Source organism: Xyrauchen texanus, chromosome 16, assembly GCF_025860055.1.
Source record: "Xyrauchen texanus isolate HMW12.3.18 chromosome 16, RBS_HiC_50CHRs, whole genome shotgun sequence".
Classification (NCBI taxonomy): domain Eukaryota; kingdom Metazoa; phylum Chordata; class Actinopteri; order Cypriniformes; family Catostomidae; genus Xyrauchen; species Xyrauchen texanus.
This window is the reverse complement of record NC_068291.1, coordinates 28,170,634-28,188,260: the sequence shown is the minus strand read 5'-3', so window position 1 is coordinate 28,188,260 and position 17,627 is coordinate 28,170,634. Positions and strand designations below refer to the sequence as shown.

The 17,627-nt window shown below is 42.1% G+C and overlaps 1 protein-coding gene across 1 annotated transcript; it reads left to right on the top strand.

Annotated features, from left to right (window-relative positions):
• The first annotated feature begins 1,014 nt into the window (after positions 1–1,014).
• LOC127657167 (gap junction beta-3 protein-like) lies at positions 1,015–9,398 on the top strand. The gene is made up of 3 exons (XM_052145840.1): positions 1,015–1,144; positions 1,472–1,631; positions 3,514–9,398. Exon 3 carries the CDS (start codon positions 3,603–3,605, stop codon positions 4,533–4,535), a length of 933 nt encoding a protein of 310 aa, XP_052001800.1. The 5' UTR covers positions 1,015–1,144; positions 1,472–1,631; positions 3,514–3,602; the 3' UTR covers positions 4,536–9,398.
• Positions 9,399–17,627: the final 8,229 nt, after the last annotated feature.

Here is a 17,627-nt window from a genome sequence, read left to right as displayed (position 1 = left end):
CCCTGGCAACACTGCAATGCAAAGAACACATTTTCAAATTTATCCACTTGGGTGAGCGTTTTCGAAAAGCTAAATTTTCTTTGTCAAAATGCAGTCTCAGTGTGGACGGAAGGCCAAAACCTGGAGAAAAAGATGCCTTTTCAAACGAAAACGAATTAGTGTGTAAATGGCCTAAATGAGGTTAATCATTGCACTGCATAAACAAGAACATCAGTTGGCTCAAAAACATTCAAACACACCCGCACAATCTAGTTGTTATTCTTCCACAATGTTTCATTCTGATTTTTCACAACTTGAACAAACAAGTTCAGACAGAACATGACTTGCATAACTCATAAACACACATTAGATCTTTTCAGACTTGAGAACGGGAAGATTTACAGTCAATGAAAATGTTTTATACTAGAATTCACATTTTTCATGCCTGAATCAGAAAAGCAGTCCTCCACATATGGGTTTGGCATCTTTCAGAAGTCTTTAGCAGTGAGTCAGAAGCTTTCCACATGTGAACAAGCTAAATCTCCTCTGCAACACTTTGATGTTAAAGAACTACAGAGACTTTTCCAGTGGAAACCTTCACTTCTGCCTTACCTGGAATCAAAACTGCTATTACATGCCAAAAATCCAACCATTCATTTTATTATCAGAATCAAGTTCTCAAGTCTTATACGTTTTTCATAACCACAAATCCAGCTGCCACTAAAGACCATGAATGTTTTCTGTATCCTTGACCAAGAGTTGCTGGGAATCCATAAACATTAATTACTCAAGATAATTAGTACCGAATTCCCAGCAGAACATTGGAAAGGTGCCTGACCACAAACAACCCCCAAAAAGAGAATTATTATTGAGTATACTGTTTAGTCAGTCTCTCCATTTCAAAGACACCATTCTGTCTCCGAAGACCACCAATACATTGACATGTTTCTAAACAAATCTCAAAATCAGCCTGTTACAAAACAACTTCAAAGCTGTAGATCAGGACAAGGTGTGGCCCTTTATGCAAGTATGGAGTACAGGGCAGACATTCATGGACAAGTTGAAACACGAAGGAGCCGCATGCAGACGTTGGGAACACTTCAAACCACTAACGCTCACAGAAAGAGTGTGTGTGTGTATACTTGACTGAACTGTCCAAACAAAGGTAGTTTTATTTATTGTACAATACCATGGAAAATTTAACTATGCTTTACAGGCAGGACTTTTTTTGCTTGTGTCACAAAACACAGTGCTGTGCCTACTAAAATATTGACAGCATACTAAATATAAACTTTTGGAGTCATATTTCAGTGGTTTTACATAGTGTCTAACTTCAAACACAGAGCAATGTTGTGCTCTCTTTATTTCTAAATTTGGCATTGAGGGCAATACATGAAGTGGCATGATGATTTTGAAAGCATTGTACACACATATATTGCAGTAAATTGGTTTGATGTCTTTAAAGTAGATGGGTTTGTTACTTGTCTTTTAGAATGGATACTAAACTCCACCCTCGAGCTCTGGAGGCGTGTTACCAAAACCAGATCCACAGAGCCAAAAAACAAAACAAAAAAAAGAAAGAAAGAAAAGAGAGAGATCTTCAGTAACAAGTTTAACAGCCTTCGAATTTTAAGACCATTGGGACATCAAAAGTAAGTAAAAAAACATCTTGTTTTTGTCAGTTTTGAGAGAGTTTCAAAGTTTTCAATTTGTGAAAACTTGAGCCCTTGATCAGCAGTCATTATAAGCTCAAAGGCTATATAGACGCTCTGTACAGATGCTTTGTTTTTATTACTTAGTTCCTATTACATTTATAATTTTAAAATTAATTGTCACCTGCATGTCCATATATTATGTTTTGAACAACAGTTTGGTCTATATGCCTGCGTTTAGCTACTAAAAGATATATATCTATATCTATATCTATATCTATATATATAATATATATCTTGAAAATCTGAGGAAAGTTTTAGAAGAGCAAAATTAATCGAGATTAACCATTAGAAATGAAAACAGGTACATGCTGGTTTGACCGGATTACATTTTTTTAATCAAATAATCAAACAGAAAGGACAGAGAGAAAAGAGAAGCAATATGGCTTTATTTTGACTAGTTTATAATAACTTAGTGGGGGAAATTCAAGGTTAATAATATAAAATCTAGCCTATGTTAATTGGCACGCATTGTTGTTGTTAGTTTACATCCATTAATAGTGTTGAGGAAAGCTCTTTTGGTGGATTAGTAATTCAGGCAAGGCCCTCAAACTGCCATAAATAAGTCAAGATATTATTCTGGGGTCATATAGACCTTTTCACAGGAATGAAAACGAGGCTGTGAGACTTGCACCCTCTTCCAAGGGTTGTACTCTTGTTGATCGTCCAGCTGACAACTGAAAAACAATCTTTTAAAAAACTATGCTGTGAAAAAACTAAGCTGTGAAAATTATACAGTAGGACATTTATACAGTACAGCTTTAAAGAGCATGCAATTGAAGAAAATAATTATTGCAGTGCTGCTAGGAAGGACGAGACGGGAGAGTGTGGATCCAAACGCAGAATATTTCATTAAATGTAACTCAGAAGATGAAGATAAAGTTGAAAATAAAACACTTGAGAAAAAGGGAAATTAATTGTCACAGCAGAAGCCTGGAGAAACATTTAAATTCACAACCATACAAACAAGAACCGACAAGAAGAAGAACAAGAGGAATACACACACACACACACACACACACACACACACACACACACACACACACACGTTGGGTTTCCATGTTTTATGGGGACTTTCCATAGACATAATGGTTTTTATACTGTTACAAACTTTATATTGTATCCCCTAACATCTACCCCTACCCCTAAACCTAACCCTCACAGAAAACATTCTGCATTTTTACATTTTCAAAAAACATAATTTAGTATGATTTATAAGCTGTTTTCCCCAAAACGTAAAAAATATCGTGTTTTACTATCCTTTTGGGGACATTTTTCCCCATAAAGTGATAAATACACGCACACGCGCACATACACGAGCACTAAAGACATAACAGGGAATTGGGAACAGGTGTGTGTAATGAGGATGTCTGGAAAGTGCATGATGGGAAATGTAGTCTAAGTCCAAACATAAAGGGAAGGTGATGGGATAAACTTCAACACAGAAAGATGACGAGGGTGACAATTATATCCCTCACAGCCTAATTTTCATTCATGTCAAATTTTTTAAATGACTCTACTTTGAATAATTTCTATGACAGAAACGTCCTTTCTCTAATGTCCAAAGTAAAGATCTGTCAAGTTCAAGTTAAGATTTAAACAAATAGCAACAGTGCCTGGGATTATTTTCAGGTAAAGACTAAATCAAATCTGTCTCCTGCATAGGCTTACCATGTTATAATTTGAGTGCACACTTACTGTAGAATATTTTAGAGTAGCTATTTAATACAATGTGCTTTGGGCTTTTAATGCAGACTGTGTGTGGTTTGAATTGAGTTCTCACATCATGACATTTTCAGATATACCTCCTTTTTGTCTCCAGGTTGTGTTACCTGTTTCTGACACTAATACAGTTTCAGAGGAAGAATTCAGAGAAGACAAGAGTATGTTGGGCTTTTCTTAAGTTGAGCCATGGACTGGAAGACTTTCCAAACTCTGTTAAGTGGGGTGAATAAATACTCCACTGCGTTTGGTCGCATTTGGCTCTCTGTGGTTTTTGTGTTTAGAGTGATGGTTTACGTTGTAGCTGCGGAGAGAGTTTGGGGTGATGAGCAGAAAGAATTTGATTGCAACACAAAGCAACCAGGCTGCTCGAACGTCTGCTACGACCACTTCTTCCCCATGTCCCACATCCGCCTGTGGGCCCTGCAGCTCATCTTTGTCACCTGTCCATCGCTGATGGTGGTCATGCATGTGAAGTACCGTGATGAACGTGAACGGAAGTATCGTGCCAAACATGGCGAAAATGCCAAGTTATACAACAATACGGGAAAGAAGATTGGTGGACTGTGGTGGACCTACTTGATCAGCCTTTTTGTCAAGACTGGCATAGAGATCACCTTCTTGTACATCCTACATTATATTTACGACAGTTTCTACCTGCCTTCTTTGGTGAAGTGTGAAGTCAATCCATGCCCCAACATTGTGGATTGCTACATTTCCCGACCCACAGAAAAAAGGGTCTTTACCTACTTCATGGTTGGAGCTTCAGCACTGTGTATTGTGCTCAGTGTGTGTGAGATCATCTATCTCATCTCCAAGCGCATCGTTCTCTGTGCCAACCAATTTAAAATGCATCACAGAAGCAGCACGCCACTTCACGGAAGATACAGAGACATGGACAGTAACTGCAGTATTCCTTTGCACGAGCTGGACTGTATACACGAGTACAAGCCTGAGTCTAAATCAGAGTTTAGGTCTGGGTATAAACCTGAGTTTAAACCACAGCGTAAAGCTGAGCTCAAGCCAACCTTTAAACCAGCTTACAGGCTCAGTGTGGACATGATAGCTTCTGCTCCAAATCTCTCAATACCTATGTATAAGATGCAGTCTGATATACTTTAGAACATTGTTTCACAACAATTGTCAGGTGTGCAGTGGAAAATTATCAAATTCCACAAAATTAATAAATGAGTGGGAAAAAAAAAACATTTCAGGGATCTAAACTCCTCGCCTTTTGGAGAAATTCACCATTTTTAAACAATAATCAGTCACTTTTGTGACTGTGAAGAGCAATGATTAATGTACAAAAGTGACTAATATAGTGACTTTCATACGACTCGCGGCAGAATACATTGAAGTCTATGAAGTGTTTTTCACACACACGTTTTTGCTTCACCAATAATGTCTTTGAGAGTACTAAGCAACAAGAAATATTTAAAAACTGTCCAAGTTTGTGAAGAAATATTGAATGTCTCATAATTTCTTATAATTAAATATGGCCTTATTGTTTACGAATATCAGAGACCCCAGTTATTTAACTAATTTAAATTCACTAAGAAAACGCTTCGACCTAAACATTAGTCCTTTTATTACTTTCTGCTATCAAAGCAACTGCAAGCTTTTTTCTCTCTTCCAAATACATGTTTCCAATGTTTATTTTGCACACCTCCCACTTTTTTACGTGACAAACTCGTAAAATCGCCCCTCTGTGACGCTTTCTGCAACTCTTGTCATGTTGAGGGCAATGCGGCGTTTGACGCTGGCGTTGAACGGAGCATTGGCGCCTCGACTCAACTCATCTGAAATGCGCTTTACAGTGACGAAAGAACTTTATTGAAACTCAAAATTATTATTATTTGTCCATTATTGTGGTCTTTTCTGATAAAAGTCTTGCTCAGAAGTTTAAATAGGTTATTGTAGGAAAATCAAACCATAGATCTGCTTTGTGTTTATTATTCTTATACTGAAGTCAGTAGATTTGTAGCCATGCAAGTTTTAATAAAGGAGAAGGTAAGGACTTTATTGAATAGTTATGTGCCATAGAATTTTTAGTTGTAAAAAGGTTGAGAAACACTGCTCTAGAACATGTTTTGGTTCTCTACCAAGTCCCCTGGAGGCATAAAATAGGCTTCGATCCTGAGCTCTCAAGTTTCAAAGACTTGGTTATTCACCTTCCATGGAGACCTACAAAAACTGCCAATCTTGGGTCGTTGTCAATTGCAGCAACTATTGCTCTGAAATACCAGGGATTAAGTGTCTTTCCAATTACCAAAATGATGTGGCTGTAAAGGAGTTCAATAGAAAGGAGGAGGCGAGATCCAGCCTGGCGATATAAACAATATTTTAATGATTAACTTAAACAAAAGACAAACACACACACATGACGGACATGTCCGTAAACGATCTCTCTCTCTCTTGGCACCACCATCAGCAATCGGCCTTTATCCCTCTCAGAGGCTTAATTAGCCTGATAAGGGACCGGGTGTGTAATCACAACCCGGCCCGCCCTCCGCCCTGTCACAGTAGCATTCAAATATTATGCCAATGTACATATATGCGATATAGGCTCATACAATTAAAGTTATTGAGATGTACAAATATACGCTGAAACACCTTTTACACACTGTTCACAAGTTGTGCATTATCCTGTTGGATAAGACTGTTGGTAGATATTGGAACTGACACAATGGGGAGCTAATGATTGTTAAATGGCCAAGCGGGCGTGGTTATCGACCGATAAAGATAATCAAAAAATGGCCAAATATTGACAGATTTATCTACTTAGCCAATAAATATGGGTTATCACTAATTCTAAATAAGAAAGGGGTGAAAATTCATTCCTTTTCTTCTAATTTATTCTTCCCAATGTTAAAGCATTCCTTACATAAAATGAACAAAGAGTTATCAAATAATTTGGAAAGCATTCATGGAGAACACACCTTGCACAAACCTCACCACACTAGCACCTAAAAAGATAGAAGAGGGAGGAAGGGAGGAGCTGCACTGTATGTGAAAAGATGTAACAAAATGCCTCATGGGTCACTAGTTTACTGAAAAATGTTGTGCGTGTGTATCATTTTCTCATGTCCTGGTATTTGTTACAAAGATCAGATCAAAGAGGTTTCATAGTTAATGTTAATCTGCAATCACACATGGACTCAAATGGAAAACTCTGCTGAAATAATAAGAGGTACACTGGCAGCTAAAAGTTTGGAATAATGTCCTGATTTTGCTTTTATGGAAAGAAATTGGTACTTTTATTCACCAAAGTGTGATTCAACTGATCACAATGTATAGTCAGGACAATAATAACATGAAAAATGACTATTACAATTTTATTTTATTTTTCAGAACTTCTTGAACTACTTCAAAGTGTTCTCATCAAATATCCTCCACATGCAGCAATTACAGCTTTGCAGATTCTAGGCATTCTAGCTGACAGTTTGTCCAGATACTCATGATGACATTTCACCCCACGCTTTCAGTACCACTTGACATAGATGTGTCTTGTCGGGCACTTCTCACGCAACTTACAGTCTAACTGATCCCACAAAAGCACAATGGGGTTAAGATCCATAACACTCTTTTCAATTATCTGTTGTCCAATGTCTGTGTTTCTTTGCCCACTCTAACCTTTTCTTTTTGTTTTCTGTTTTCTTTGCAATTCTTCCCAAAAGGCATGCACTGCTGAGTCTACCCTTTACCCTTTAATTCAATAAAGCTGTCAGCTTAGGACATGTGAAGCATCTATTTCTCAAACTAGAGACTCAGATGTACTTATCCTCTTGTTTAGTTGTACATCTGGCCTTCCACATCACTTTCTGTCCTTGTTAGAGCCTTTGTCTTTGAAGACTGTAATGAGCAACTTTGTATGAAATCTTCATTTTTTTTGGGCAATTTTATAACCTTCATTCCTCAAAACTATGATTGACTTACGAGTTCCTAGAGAAAGCGGTTTCTATTTTTTTGCCATATTTGACCTAATATTGACCTTAAGACATGGCAGTCTATTGCATACTGTATATTGCATAATGCAACTCAAAAACAAACAAAAAGACAATGTTAAGCTTCATTTAATGAACCAAATAGCTTTCAACTGTGTTTGATATAATAGCAAATGATTTTCTAGTACCAAATTAGCAATTTAGCATGATTACTCAAGGATAAGATGTTGGAGTGATGGCTGCTGGAAATGAGGCCTGTCTTGTTTTGATCAAAAATTACTTTTTTCAAAAAGTGATGGTGCTGTAGATTTGTGTCCTGACTATACTTTGTGATCAGTTGAATGCCACTTTGGTGAATTAAAGTACCAATTTCCTTCCGAAACAAAATCTGTACATTATTCCAAACTTTTGGCCACCAGTGTCTATGAAAGTACCTTTGGCCTTATAATATGGTAGATCAAGAAAACATGTATTCCTCCTCCTTTATTCATTGCAAAAATAAATACATTAAAAATGTGTTCTACACTTTGTTGGAATTTGTAAGTTTTGAAGCTAGTTTTGTTCAGACTTATGATCAGATGTTAAATTGTTTAGCTGAGATTTTTTATTGGTGCTACACACCCTGCCTTTGTATCAAAAAGTGAATCAACGCACTGACATGCTGTTTCATGAAATTTTTACATTTATGCATTTGCAGACGCTTTTATCCAAAGCAACTTACAGTGCACTTATTACAGGGACAATCCCCCCAGAGCAACCTGGAGTTAAGTGCCTTGCTCAAGGACACAATGGTGGTGGCCGTGGGGATCGAACTAGCAACCTTCTGATTAACAGTTATGTGCTTTAGCCCACTACGCCACCATGTACTAATAATGTGTAAGTATAGTGTTGTAAATAGTGGATTTCTTCTAAATCAAGAAGTTTAAAAAAGTATGTTTATTTAGATATTTTGTATAAATAAAGTACATATATTTTAAAAATGCCTTTCGTCAAATTTTTGGAGATTAAATCTGTTCAAACCATTGAAACAAAGAGGAAATATTTTGAATTATTGTAGAGGCATAAAAGTGACTGCAAGCCTCTACAATAAAAAAGTATGGATTTTGTTTCCTCTTTAATCCTTTTTGGTTGTTAAAAAAAAAAAAAAACTTGTTTCCTTGATCCTAATCAGTATTTAATTGTAAAACTTGAAAAGTGTGGCATGCACAATGTCTACATAACATCTACATTTATTTTGTAACATTTAGAAATAAAAAAGTTCTATTTTCCCAATAACCATTTATAATGATGTTCTCAGTTTGCTGTGTATGACATATTTTATTAGTCTTTATATCTCGAAGACTAGTTTGAAAAACTTTTATATAAAGAGAATCGTGATATGAGCGTAAATCGATCATCCGTGTTCTGCTACTGCTTTTGGGTACTTGAATAACGTATAATGTGCGAGTAAGGGCAGCTGGTGGACTTTCTGGTGCCCCCCTAAGGAGTTGGTGCCCTACGCAGACTGCGTAGTCTGCTTATAGAGTGGCGGTACTGGCAAAAACTATAATGTATATTTTAACCACTTTATTTTGTCAAAGCTCTAATCATGCATGTAAAATATGTTTTTGAGGGTGGATGAATTATGCATCAAAACGTGTAAATGCACCTGACTGGTTTAACAAGTTAATTGCCGTTAAGAGATAAACAGAAGTACTCTGTGTTACTGGTTAGTTACTTTCCTCTTTTGGCAGGAAGAATACATTTTTATTTTGTATCTGTTGTAAAAAGAGTTAAGCTTTACCTGGTACAGGGTGGACTTGACCTTAAATGAATAAGTTTGGCACATTCATTACAACATATTTTGTTTTTAATTGTAAATTAACCTTCTCCTGATTCATTTTGTACAGGCTGGAAGACAAAGAACAAAATAAAATACAATTTCTGGAGGATGGTTAATGTCAGTTATATCACATAATATCAGTTAACAACACACAAAGAAATACAATGGCATTTTATCAACATGACAAAAGGCAACAATAAATTAATGGAAGTCTATAGGCATTTGGCCCAGTTAAAACATCAAAACATTCTAAAAACACACAGAGCTTTTTTCGTGCTTGATTTCAATCTGATTTAATTGTTTTGTAAAGGGATATCTATCTACTCTGGCATGCAGGAAAGGAAACAGAGTAATGTATTTCCTGGAGAAAAACAAATTCTTTTTTAATTAAGCCTCCCTTTACTCTATACAGGACACAATCATTACTAACAACAGTGCCACATAGCTAAATGCATTTGTTATCTGAAGTTTTGTGAGATTCTTTTCCTTTTATCAGGTTTGTTATGGCTACCAGTGCTGTATTGTATTAAATTGGTAATGACAGATATTTCCATTTCTCAATCACTTATCAAATGACTCATCAGAATGCAGGAACACAAATCTGGGGACATACAATTAAAAGCAGAAAAGGGCTCAAAGCACAACAACATGACTGTGATTTTTAATTCTGTGTGACAAGGTCAACATATCAATCAAGCAATAATGGAAACGTTTTTTTTTCCTTTTCTCCCCAATTTGGAATGCCAAGTCATCACGGTGGCATAGTGACTCGCCTCAATCCGGGTGGCGGAGGATGAACCTCAGTTGCCTCCACATCTGAAACAATCAATCCGCGCATCCTATCACGTGGCTTGTTGAGCGCGTTACCGTGGAGACATAGCCCGTGTGGAGGCTTCATGCTATTCTCCACACATGCATCCACAAACAACTCACCAAGTGCCCCACCGACAGCAAGAACAACATTATAGCAACCATGAGGAGGTTACCCCATGTGACTCTACGCTCCCTAGCAAACGGGCTAATTTGATTGCTTAGGAGTCCTGGCTGGTGTCACTCAGCTTGCCCTGGATTCTAACTCGCGACTCCAGGGGTGGTAGTCAGCGTCTTTACTCGTTACCCAGGCCCCCACTAATAATGTAACAGTTTAAACAACAGATACATTTGCATCGAAATATGATTCATAAAAACTCCCATCTGGCATTGATTCCTGAACTACTATGCAGTACTTTAATTAATTTATTCAAAATATACATACACACTGTAGCTCACCAGCTACAAAGGCACTAAAGAACAGTTTGGGTCCAGGACTGGCTCCACAGTGTGACCAAGGTGGGCCCTAATGTCTAGCTCCACTGAGTTGATAGACACTCATTTCAGACATGCTGTTTATCAAGTGATTTCACTTCATACTAAAGGACAGCTTTGTGTGACTCATCATATGAGGTTCAATCATGAGGCTAGATCAGAGACAGATCTAGTCTTCTCAGAGCTTGCAGGAGGCCTGAGCTACTTCTGAATTTGTCTTTCTGTTGAGTGAGTGACAGATGTACGAGCCAGCGTCCAACAGTTTGGGCATGTCCACTCCCTGCAACACACAAAATACAGCTTACAATCCTGGGCCATTTAAAAGAAACCTGAAGATCTAACAAATTTAAAGGGATATTTCTCCCAAAAATGAAAATTCTCTGATCATTTACTTACCCTCATGCCATTCCTGATGTGTATGACTTTCTTCTGCAAACACACATAAACACACACAAAAAGATTTTTAGAAGAATATCTCAGCTCTGTAGGTTTACTGTATACAAGGCAAGTGAATGGTGATAAGGCCTGTGAATCTCCAAAAAGGAGATAAAGTCAGCATAAAAGTAATCCATCAAACTCTAGTGGTTTAATCAATGTCTTACGAAGCGATCAAGTTGTTTTTGGGTGAGAACAGACCAAAATATAACTCCTTTTTCACTGCACATCTTGTCAATGCAGTTTGTAGGTATGATCAGGATTTCAAGCTAGATTACACTTCATACTGCTTGACGCCTGCGTTTTAGGAAGTGCAATAGAGTTTGAAATCGTGATCGTGCCTACAGACTGCAATGACAAGATGTATAGCACACTTGAAATGAACTCTGGACCTTTTATCTGCTCCTTGTAAATGGGATAATGAGGGAATAACACACACCTGGCCATGGAACAGCTGAGCAGCCAATTGTCCCATTACTTTTGGTCCCTTAAAAAGTGGGAGGCACATATACAAACTGTTGTAATTCCTACACTGTTCACCTGATTTGGATGTAAATACCCTCAAATTAAAGCTGAAAGTCTGCAGTTAAAGCACATCTTGTTCGTTTGTGGTGGTGTATAGAGCCAAAAAGATTAGAATTGTGTCGATGTCCCAATATTTATGGACCTGACTGTATCTTTTTGGAGATCCAAAGGTCTGATCACCAAAATCTCCAAAAATCTCACGGTTACAAATTAGTCCACTGTGGATTCGTGACATCAAGGTGTTGGAAGAAAGAATAAGATATACAGTTATGACATCTGTGCTTTTGAAAGCAAAGTGTGGCAATACATGTAATATTTTGATTCTTATTGAACTCTATTTGTATTCAATTCTTGTTGAAGTCATGCAAACACACAGATGAGGATCAGCTTTTATTTGTAAATAGAAAATGCAAAGCAAACTCAGAAGCTGATCAGACCAGTATGGGCAAGGGCGTAGCAGCCGCACGGAATGTGAGAGACACGTCTCACACACACTCTTTAAAAATGGAATTTGGTCCCCCGCACTTTTTCCAAGCTAGTCCAAATGGTGGATTTGTATACAAGATTCTTTGAGTTTTGTTATTTTGGGCTGCTTGAGCAACCGTCCAGCCAATCACAGGTGAGTTTCATGAGCCGAAACAACCCTTACGAATTAGGCCATCAGTCAGATGGTCTAATCAGCACAGCTCCTACAAAGTTGCTTTCAACAATACTCATATAAACATGTTTTTTTTATCGCCATTGATGTTGATCTAAATTAATAATATAGAGATGAGGAAAAAACAAATGAGAGCTATTTATTGGCATATCATTCTTGATTGGCAGCATTTTGAGAAATGCACTGCAGAAAAAAGTTTTAAATGTTTAAAGCCTCTACTAAAGTCTCTTTTATGGTCTGTAGACATAAACATTTTAAAGGATCACAATTTTCTTTTGATCGTTGATTCAGTGACTAACTCATTTCATGCAAGACACTCATTTGTCACCATCTTCTGGCATCACCAGAAATGGTCACTGAACGAATCATAAAATGGATCTGAACGGATTTTGGTGAATGTAGTCAAAACACTCTAGCCACTTGGATAAATTTAAATCCCACAATGCACAAGCATAGAGTAAATTGCATTTTAATTGATTAAATAATTTATTCAGTTAATTAATAAATGACAGTCTCTTATTGTCAAGTGTGAAACAGAAGTTTCCACAAGTGTTCCAAAAGATGCCCTTTATTTTTGCAGCTAATTTTGCAATTCATTTGCAATACTTGAATCTTTAAAATACTACAAATATTAATAGTACATAATATACAATATATTAATATATTTCTTCTATCAACATTTAAATAAATGTCTGAATTAAACTCTCTGGACACTTTTGTCCATACAGAGTGCAAATGCGAGATAACGTATCGGTTACCTAACGTAACCTCGGTTCTCTCTAGATGAGGGAACGAGTATTGCGTAAGCTAGCTTACGCTACAGGAAAGATTAATCTTTTCTGAGATATTGAAGCCAAAAAATTATCCTTAATGTTTGTATCCATTGTCAACGCAGTGCGGCAGCTGCAGACCTTGAGCGGGCTAGCTAGCGAGCTCATAGGTTGCTCTGTGGCAACTGCTGCAGCCTATAGACGAGCTTGGGCGAACTCGCATCCAATGAGAGGCGTCCGGCGCTCACTGCATCAAAGCCCGCCAAAATGGGCGTGACTAGAGTGCATATAAGCGTAGTTCGTAGGCTGGAACCCTGGTTTTCATTGACTGAAGCGAAAAGTCGCCATGGCGCTGAAGCACGGCCGGCTACGCAATACTCGTTCCCTCATCTAGAGAGAACCGAGGTTACGTTAGGTAACCGATACGTTCTCTTCACGAGAGGTTCTCTCGTATTGCGTAAGCTAGCTTACGCTACAGGAACCCATTGTCAACGCCGTGCGCTCAAGCATCCACTGTATGAGCCCCAGGGAATTAAGGGGGACCGGGGAGCCCTTATGAGTGGGGAAATAATATTTGGCCGGCAAGAATGCGGGTCATTGATTGTGTAATACATAAGCACATAGTGGGAAGGGAACGACAGAGCGGCGGTGCCAGTCTGTGTGGAATGTGTCCTATCAGTGCAGCTCACCAGGGGAGCTGTAGCGTATTAAACCGCTAGTAGTTTTGCCTGCAGAGCGGGCACTTCCATATTGTAAAATCTGACAAAGGTGGAGGGGGAAGTCCATCCCGCTGCCACACATATGTCGTGAATGGCAGGTCTTTTGACGTGTATGCAGCAGCAATAGCGTCCACTATCCATCTAGATAGTGTCTGTTTCGAGGCGGCGAGACCTTTGGTGCACCCTCCGAACGAAACGAAAAGCTGCTCGGAGCGTCTGAAAGCAGCGGAGCGCGCAGTATACAATCTCAGTGCTCTGACCGGGCAAAGGAGATTGGCGTCGCGTTCGCTATCGGGTGCTGGCAGCGCCGATAGGGAAATGACCTGTGCTCTGAAAGGAGTACCGATCACCTTGGGAACATAGCCGTGTCTAGGCTTTAAAATGACCTAGGAGTCACTTGGTCCAAACTCAAGACACGCAGCGCTGACAGACAGCGTGAAGGTCTCCCACACGTTTGACTGATGACAGGGCAGTCAGAAAAACGGTTTTGAGTGAAAGGTATTTCAAATCCACGGATTGAAGTGGTTCGAAAGGGGGCTTTCATAGTTTCGAGAACTATAGAAAGATCCCAGATAGGAACCGATGGGGAGCGCGGGGTTCATCCTTCTAGCTCCCCTGAGGAAGCGGATGACCAGCTCGTTTTTACCCCATGACTGGCCGTGCAGGGGTTCAGCGAACGCCGCAACGGTCGCCACATACACTTTGAGCGTGGATGGGGATCTGCCCTTATCCAGCAGCTCTTGTAGAAATACTGAGCAGCGACGACACCCCACATGTCCACTGGGTCCAGGTCTCTGTCGGTGCACCATTTTGAGAACACAGACCATTTTGACGCATAGAGTCTTCTCGTGGAAGGGGCTCTAGCGTGTATGATGGTGTTTATTACTCCTTCTGGCAGAGCGACGGGTAGTTGTTGATCACCCATGCATGCAGCGCCCAGCGCTCTGGGTGGGGATGCCAGATTGTGCCGCGAGCTTGAGAGAGGAGATCTGCTCTCACTGGGATGGCCCATGGCGCTGTCAGTGACAGCTGCGTAAGCTCCGGGAACCATGTCTGATTCTCCCAACGGGGTGCGAGCGCCGCATCCATGCACTTCGTGAAAGTACGGGGTGCTAAGGACAGGCCGAACGGAAGGACGGTGTATTGATAAACCTGGCCGTCGAAGGCGAATCTCAAGAATGGCCTGTGACGGGGATTTATCTGAATCTGAAAGTATGCATCTTTCAGATCGAGAGAAATAAACCAGTCCCCTGGCGCACATGCGCGAGGAGTTTCCTGATTGTAAGCATTTTGAACGGTCTTTTGCAAGCACCTTGTTCAAAACCCTGAGATCTAATATGGGTCTGAGGCCGCCGTCTTTCTTGGGAACAAGAAAATAACGGCTGTAAAGCCCCGACTCGCTCAGAGAGGGTGGCACTTTTTCTATGGCCCTTTTGCACAGAAGGCTTGCTATTTCTGAACGAAGCATGCAGGTTGCTTCCGTGTTCACAGTGGTTTCGAGCCGCTCTGAAGCGAGGGGGCGGCGATCGAACTGTAGCAAATAGCCCTGTTGTATTGTGCTTAACACCCACTTGGATATCCCTGGAATAGCTTCCCACGCTTTGAAGCGTAACGCTAGAGGGTGAATGGCCAATTCGCTCTGATTGCCGCACACAGAGCGCTGAACAAAATGTGTGAGCGCGTTTAGTGTGTTCATGCATGATTGCTCGCAGACAGCATGAACGGGCTGTTTTGTGAGTGACTTCCCGATTGGAATGAATGGGGAAAGAGTCACATCTGTTACGTGATGCGCAAGCATAGTCATGGGCACGGGACTTACACACAGAGGAATGGTTGCTGGCCGTGTAACAGAGCGGGCAGAGAATGGGCACGCGCACACATTTGTGGGCGCATTTATTGACTCTAGCGCTCGAGCGGTTCGTAACCGCTTTATGAGAGCGTGCTCTGATAGGGGCACGGGATGTGTTATGCTTGTGTGTAGGGGCGAACACTGGATTGTGGGCACTTTTTCTACACATAAGACATGTTTGCTCTTTACAAGATTTATTTGGTTCGCCGTGAAAATGGCGTTTGAGTGCAGGCAAGCGGGCAGTGTCACCGGCTTGTTGGCTGCTAAATTCACCACTGTAGTAGCCTGAGAGAAGGGGACTGACAGGGGCAAAGCTTTGACGGTGGTCCGCCGCGGCGGACTGAGCCGCCGCTTGTTCAACAAAGTTAGGAAGACTTCGGTTGCTCTGGTTTCAGCGCTACCTTAAATCGAGGCCCGCGGGTGGGCGGCGGTCTGCGGCGGCTGTCTGAGCGCTGATCGAGGGCGGCCGCCCTGTCGACGCTGAGAAGTCTGGAGTTTGTTGAACTGGGCGCTGTGAAGAGGCTCGTGCAGGAGGCTGATCACGTGAGCGGCCTGCAGAGGAGCTTACGCGACGCCGCAGGAAGAGGTTCATGGCTTGGGTGGCTTTCTGGACTTCTGAGAAGTGGTCAACAATGCCACTCACCGCGGAGCCGAAGAGACCGGTCGGAGAGAGCGGTGCGTTGAGGAACGTGGAGCTCTGCTTCTCCCATGTCGGCCAGTGTTAGCCATAAGTGTCTCTCGGTCACAGTCAGCGAGGCCATGCACTTCCCTAGAGCTTGGGCTGCAGCTTTGGTAGCGCGAAGGGCGAGGTCTGTCGCGCCAGTAGATCAGTAACAGCCTCTGGGTGCCTGCCTTTCTCATCCCACTCCCGAAGAAGGTCTGCTTGTAGGATCTGTAAAACGGCCATTGAGTGCAGAGCAGATGCGGCTTGGCCGGCGGCGGAATAGGCACGGCCAACATAGGCGGAAGTCGCTCTGCAGGCCTTAGACGGAGCACAGGCTTGGAACGCCATCTCGCGGAGGGCGGACAAAGGTGTGCTGCTACCGAAGTCCTCGACCGGGGATGGAGGAGTAGCCTCTTCAGTGGCGCCGCCCACCGACGCAGAGAGGTGGAGACGTGGGAACGGGTCCTGGCTGAAAAAGGAGCTGCTCCACGACTTTGCAAGCTCCGTATGTAATTCCGCAGGAAGGGAGCGCCCGGGCCGCGGGTGTAGAGCGGCGATGGCTTTGAAGAAAGCAGCCGCCGAGTCTGTTGGGTGCCTGCTCAGGGGCGGTGACCACTGAGCCCGAGGCGGTCGACAGCCTGTGTGAGGAGGCGTGTTAACTCCCTTCGACCCGGCGCGGGTCCTGCTGGATTCCTGGGCCGAGGAGGAGGCTTGGGAGCCTGTCCACTCCTCGCTGTCCGAAGCCATGATGGAACAGCGGCCCTTATCCTCCGCCTCGTCATCCGAGATGGCAGCAGTGCGGCCGCCGGGCGGCAACTGCGCGTCGCAGGGGTGCGGGAGGGTGAAAGCGATGCTCGAGGGAGAGGCTCCGGCGAGGCAGTCGCTTCAACCACAGTTTCCGGCAGCCTTTGTGAGCGGCGCTTCTTCCTGCGCTGGCTGAGGGTAAGGCGGCGCGGCGGTTTCTGCTTTGACCGCTCGAGTCGAGCCCGCAGGGTCGACATCGGTAGCTCCTCGCAGAAATCGCATCCGCCCTCAGTGAGGGCGAGCTCTGCGTGCCCCAGTCCCAGGCAGAGAGCGCAGATGATGTGGCGGTCTCCTGTGCTGAGAAGGGCGCGACATGAGGCGCAAGTGGAGCGAGGTATCTTGAAAAAGACGCTCGTACTCTTTTGTGAATAGTTCGTGAGAACTAGCTTGCTGAATAAAAGGATACGTCGTCGGATGGCGTAGCTCGCAGGATGGCTGAAGGTGGCTGAGACGGCCGGCTTCTTCTAGCGCTGTCCACGCTTGCTAGATGCCCCTCGAACGGCGACGCGGCTTCCAGGTCAGCGATGCGGATTGCTTCGCTGAAGAGATGAAAATCAGGGTTCCAGCCTACGAACTACGCTTATATGCACTCTAGTCACGCCCATTTTGGCGGGCTTTGATGCAGTGAGCGCGCGGACGCCTCTCATTGGATGCGAGTTCGCCCAAGCTCGTCTATAGGCTGCAGCAGTTGCCACAGAGCAACCTATGAGCTCGCTAGC

What these genes read in the sequence shown, in the direction of transcription:
- LOC127657167 (XM_052145840.1), top strand. Translation starts at nt 3,603, where the DNA reads ATGGACTGGAAGACTTTCCAAACTCTGTTAAGTGGGGTGAATAAATAC.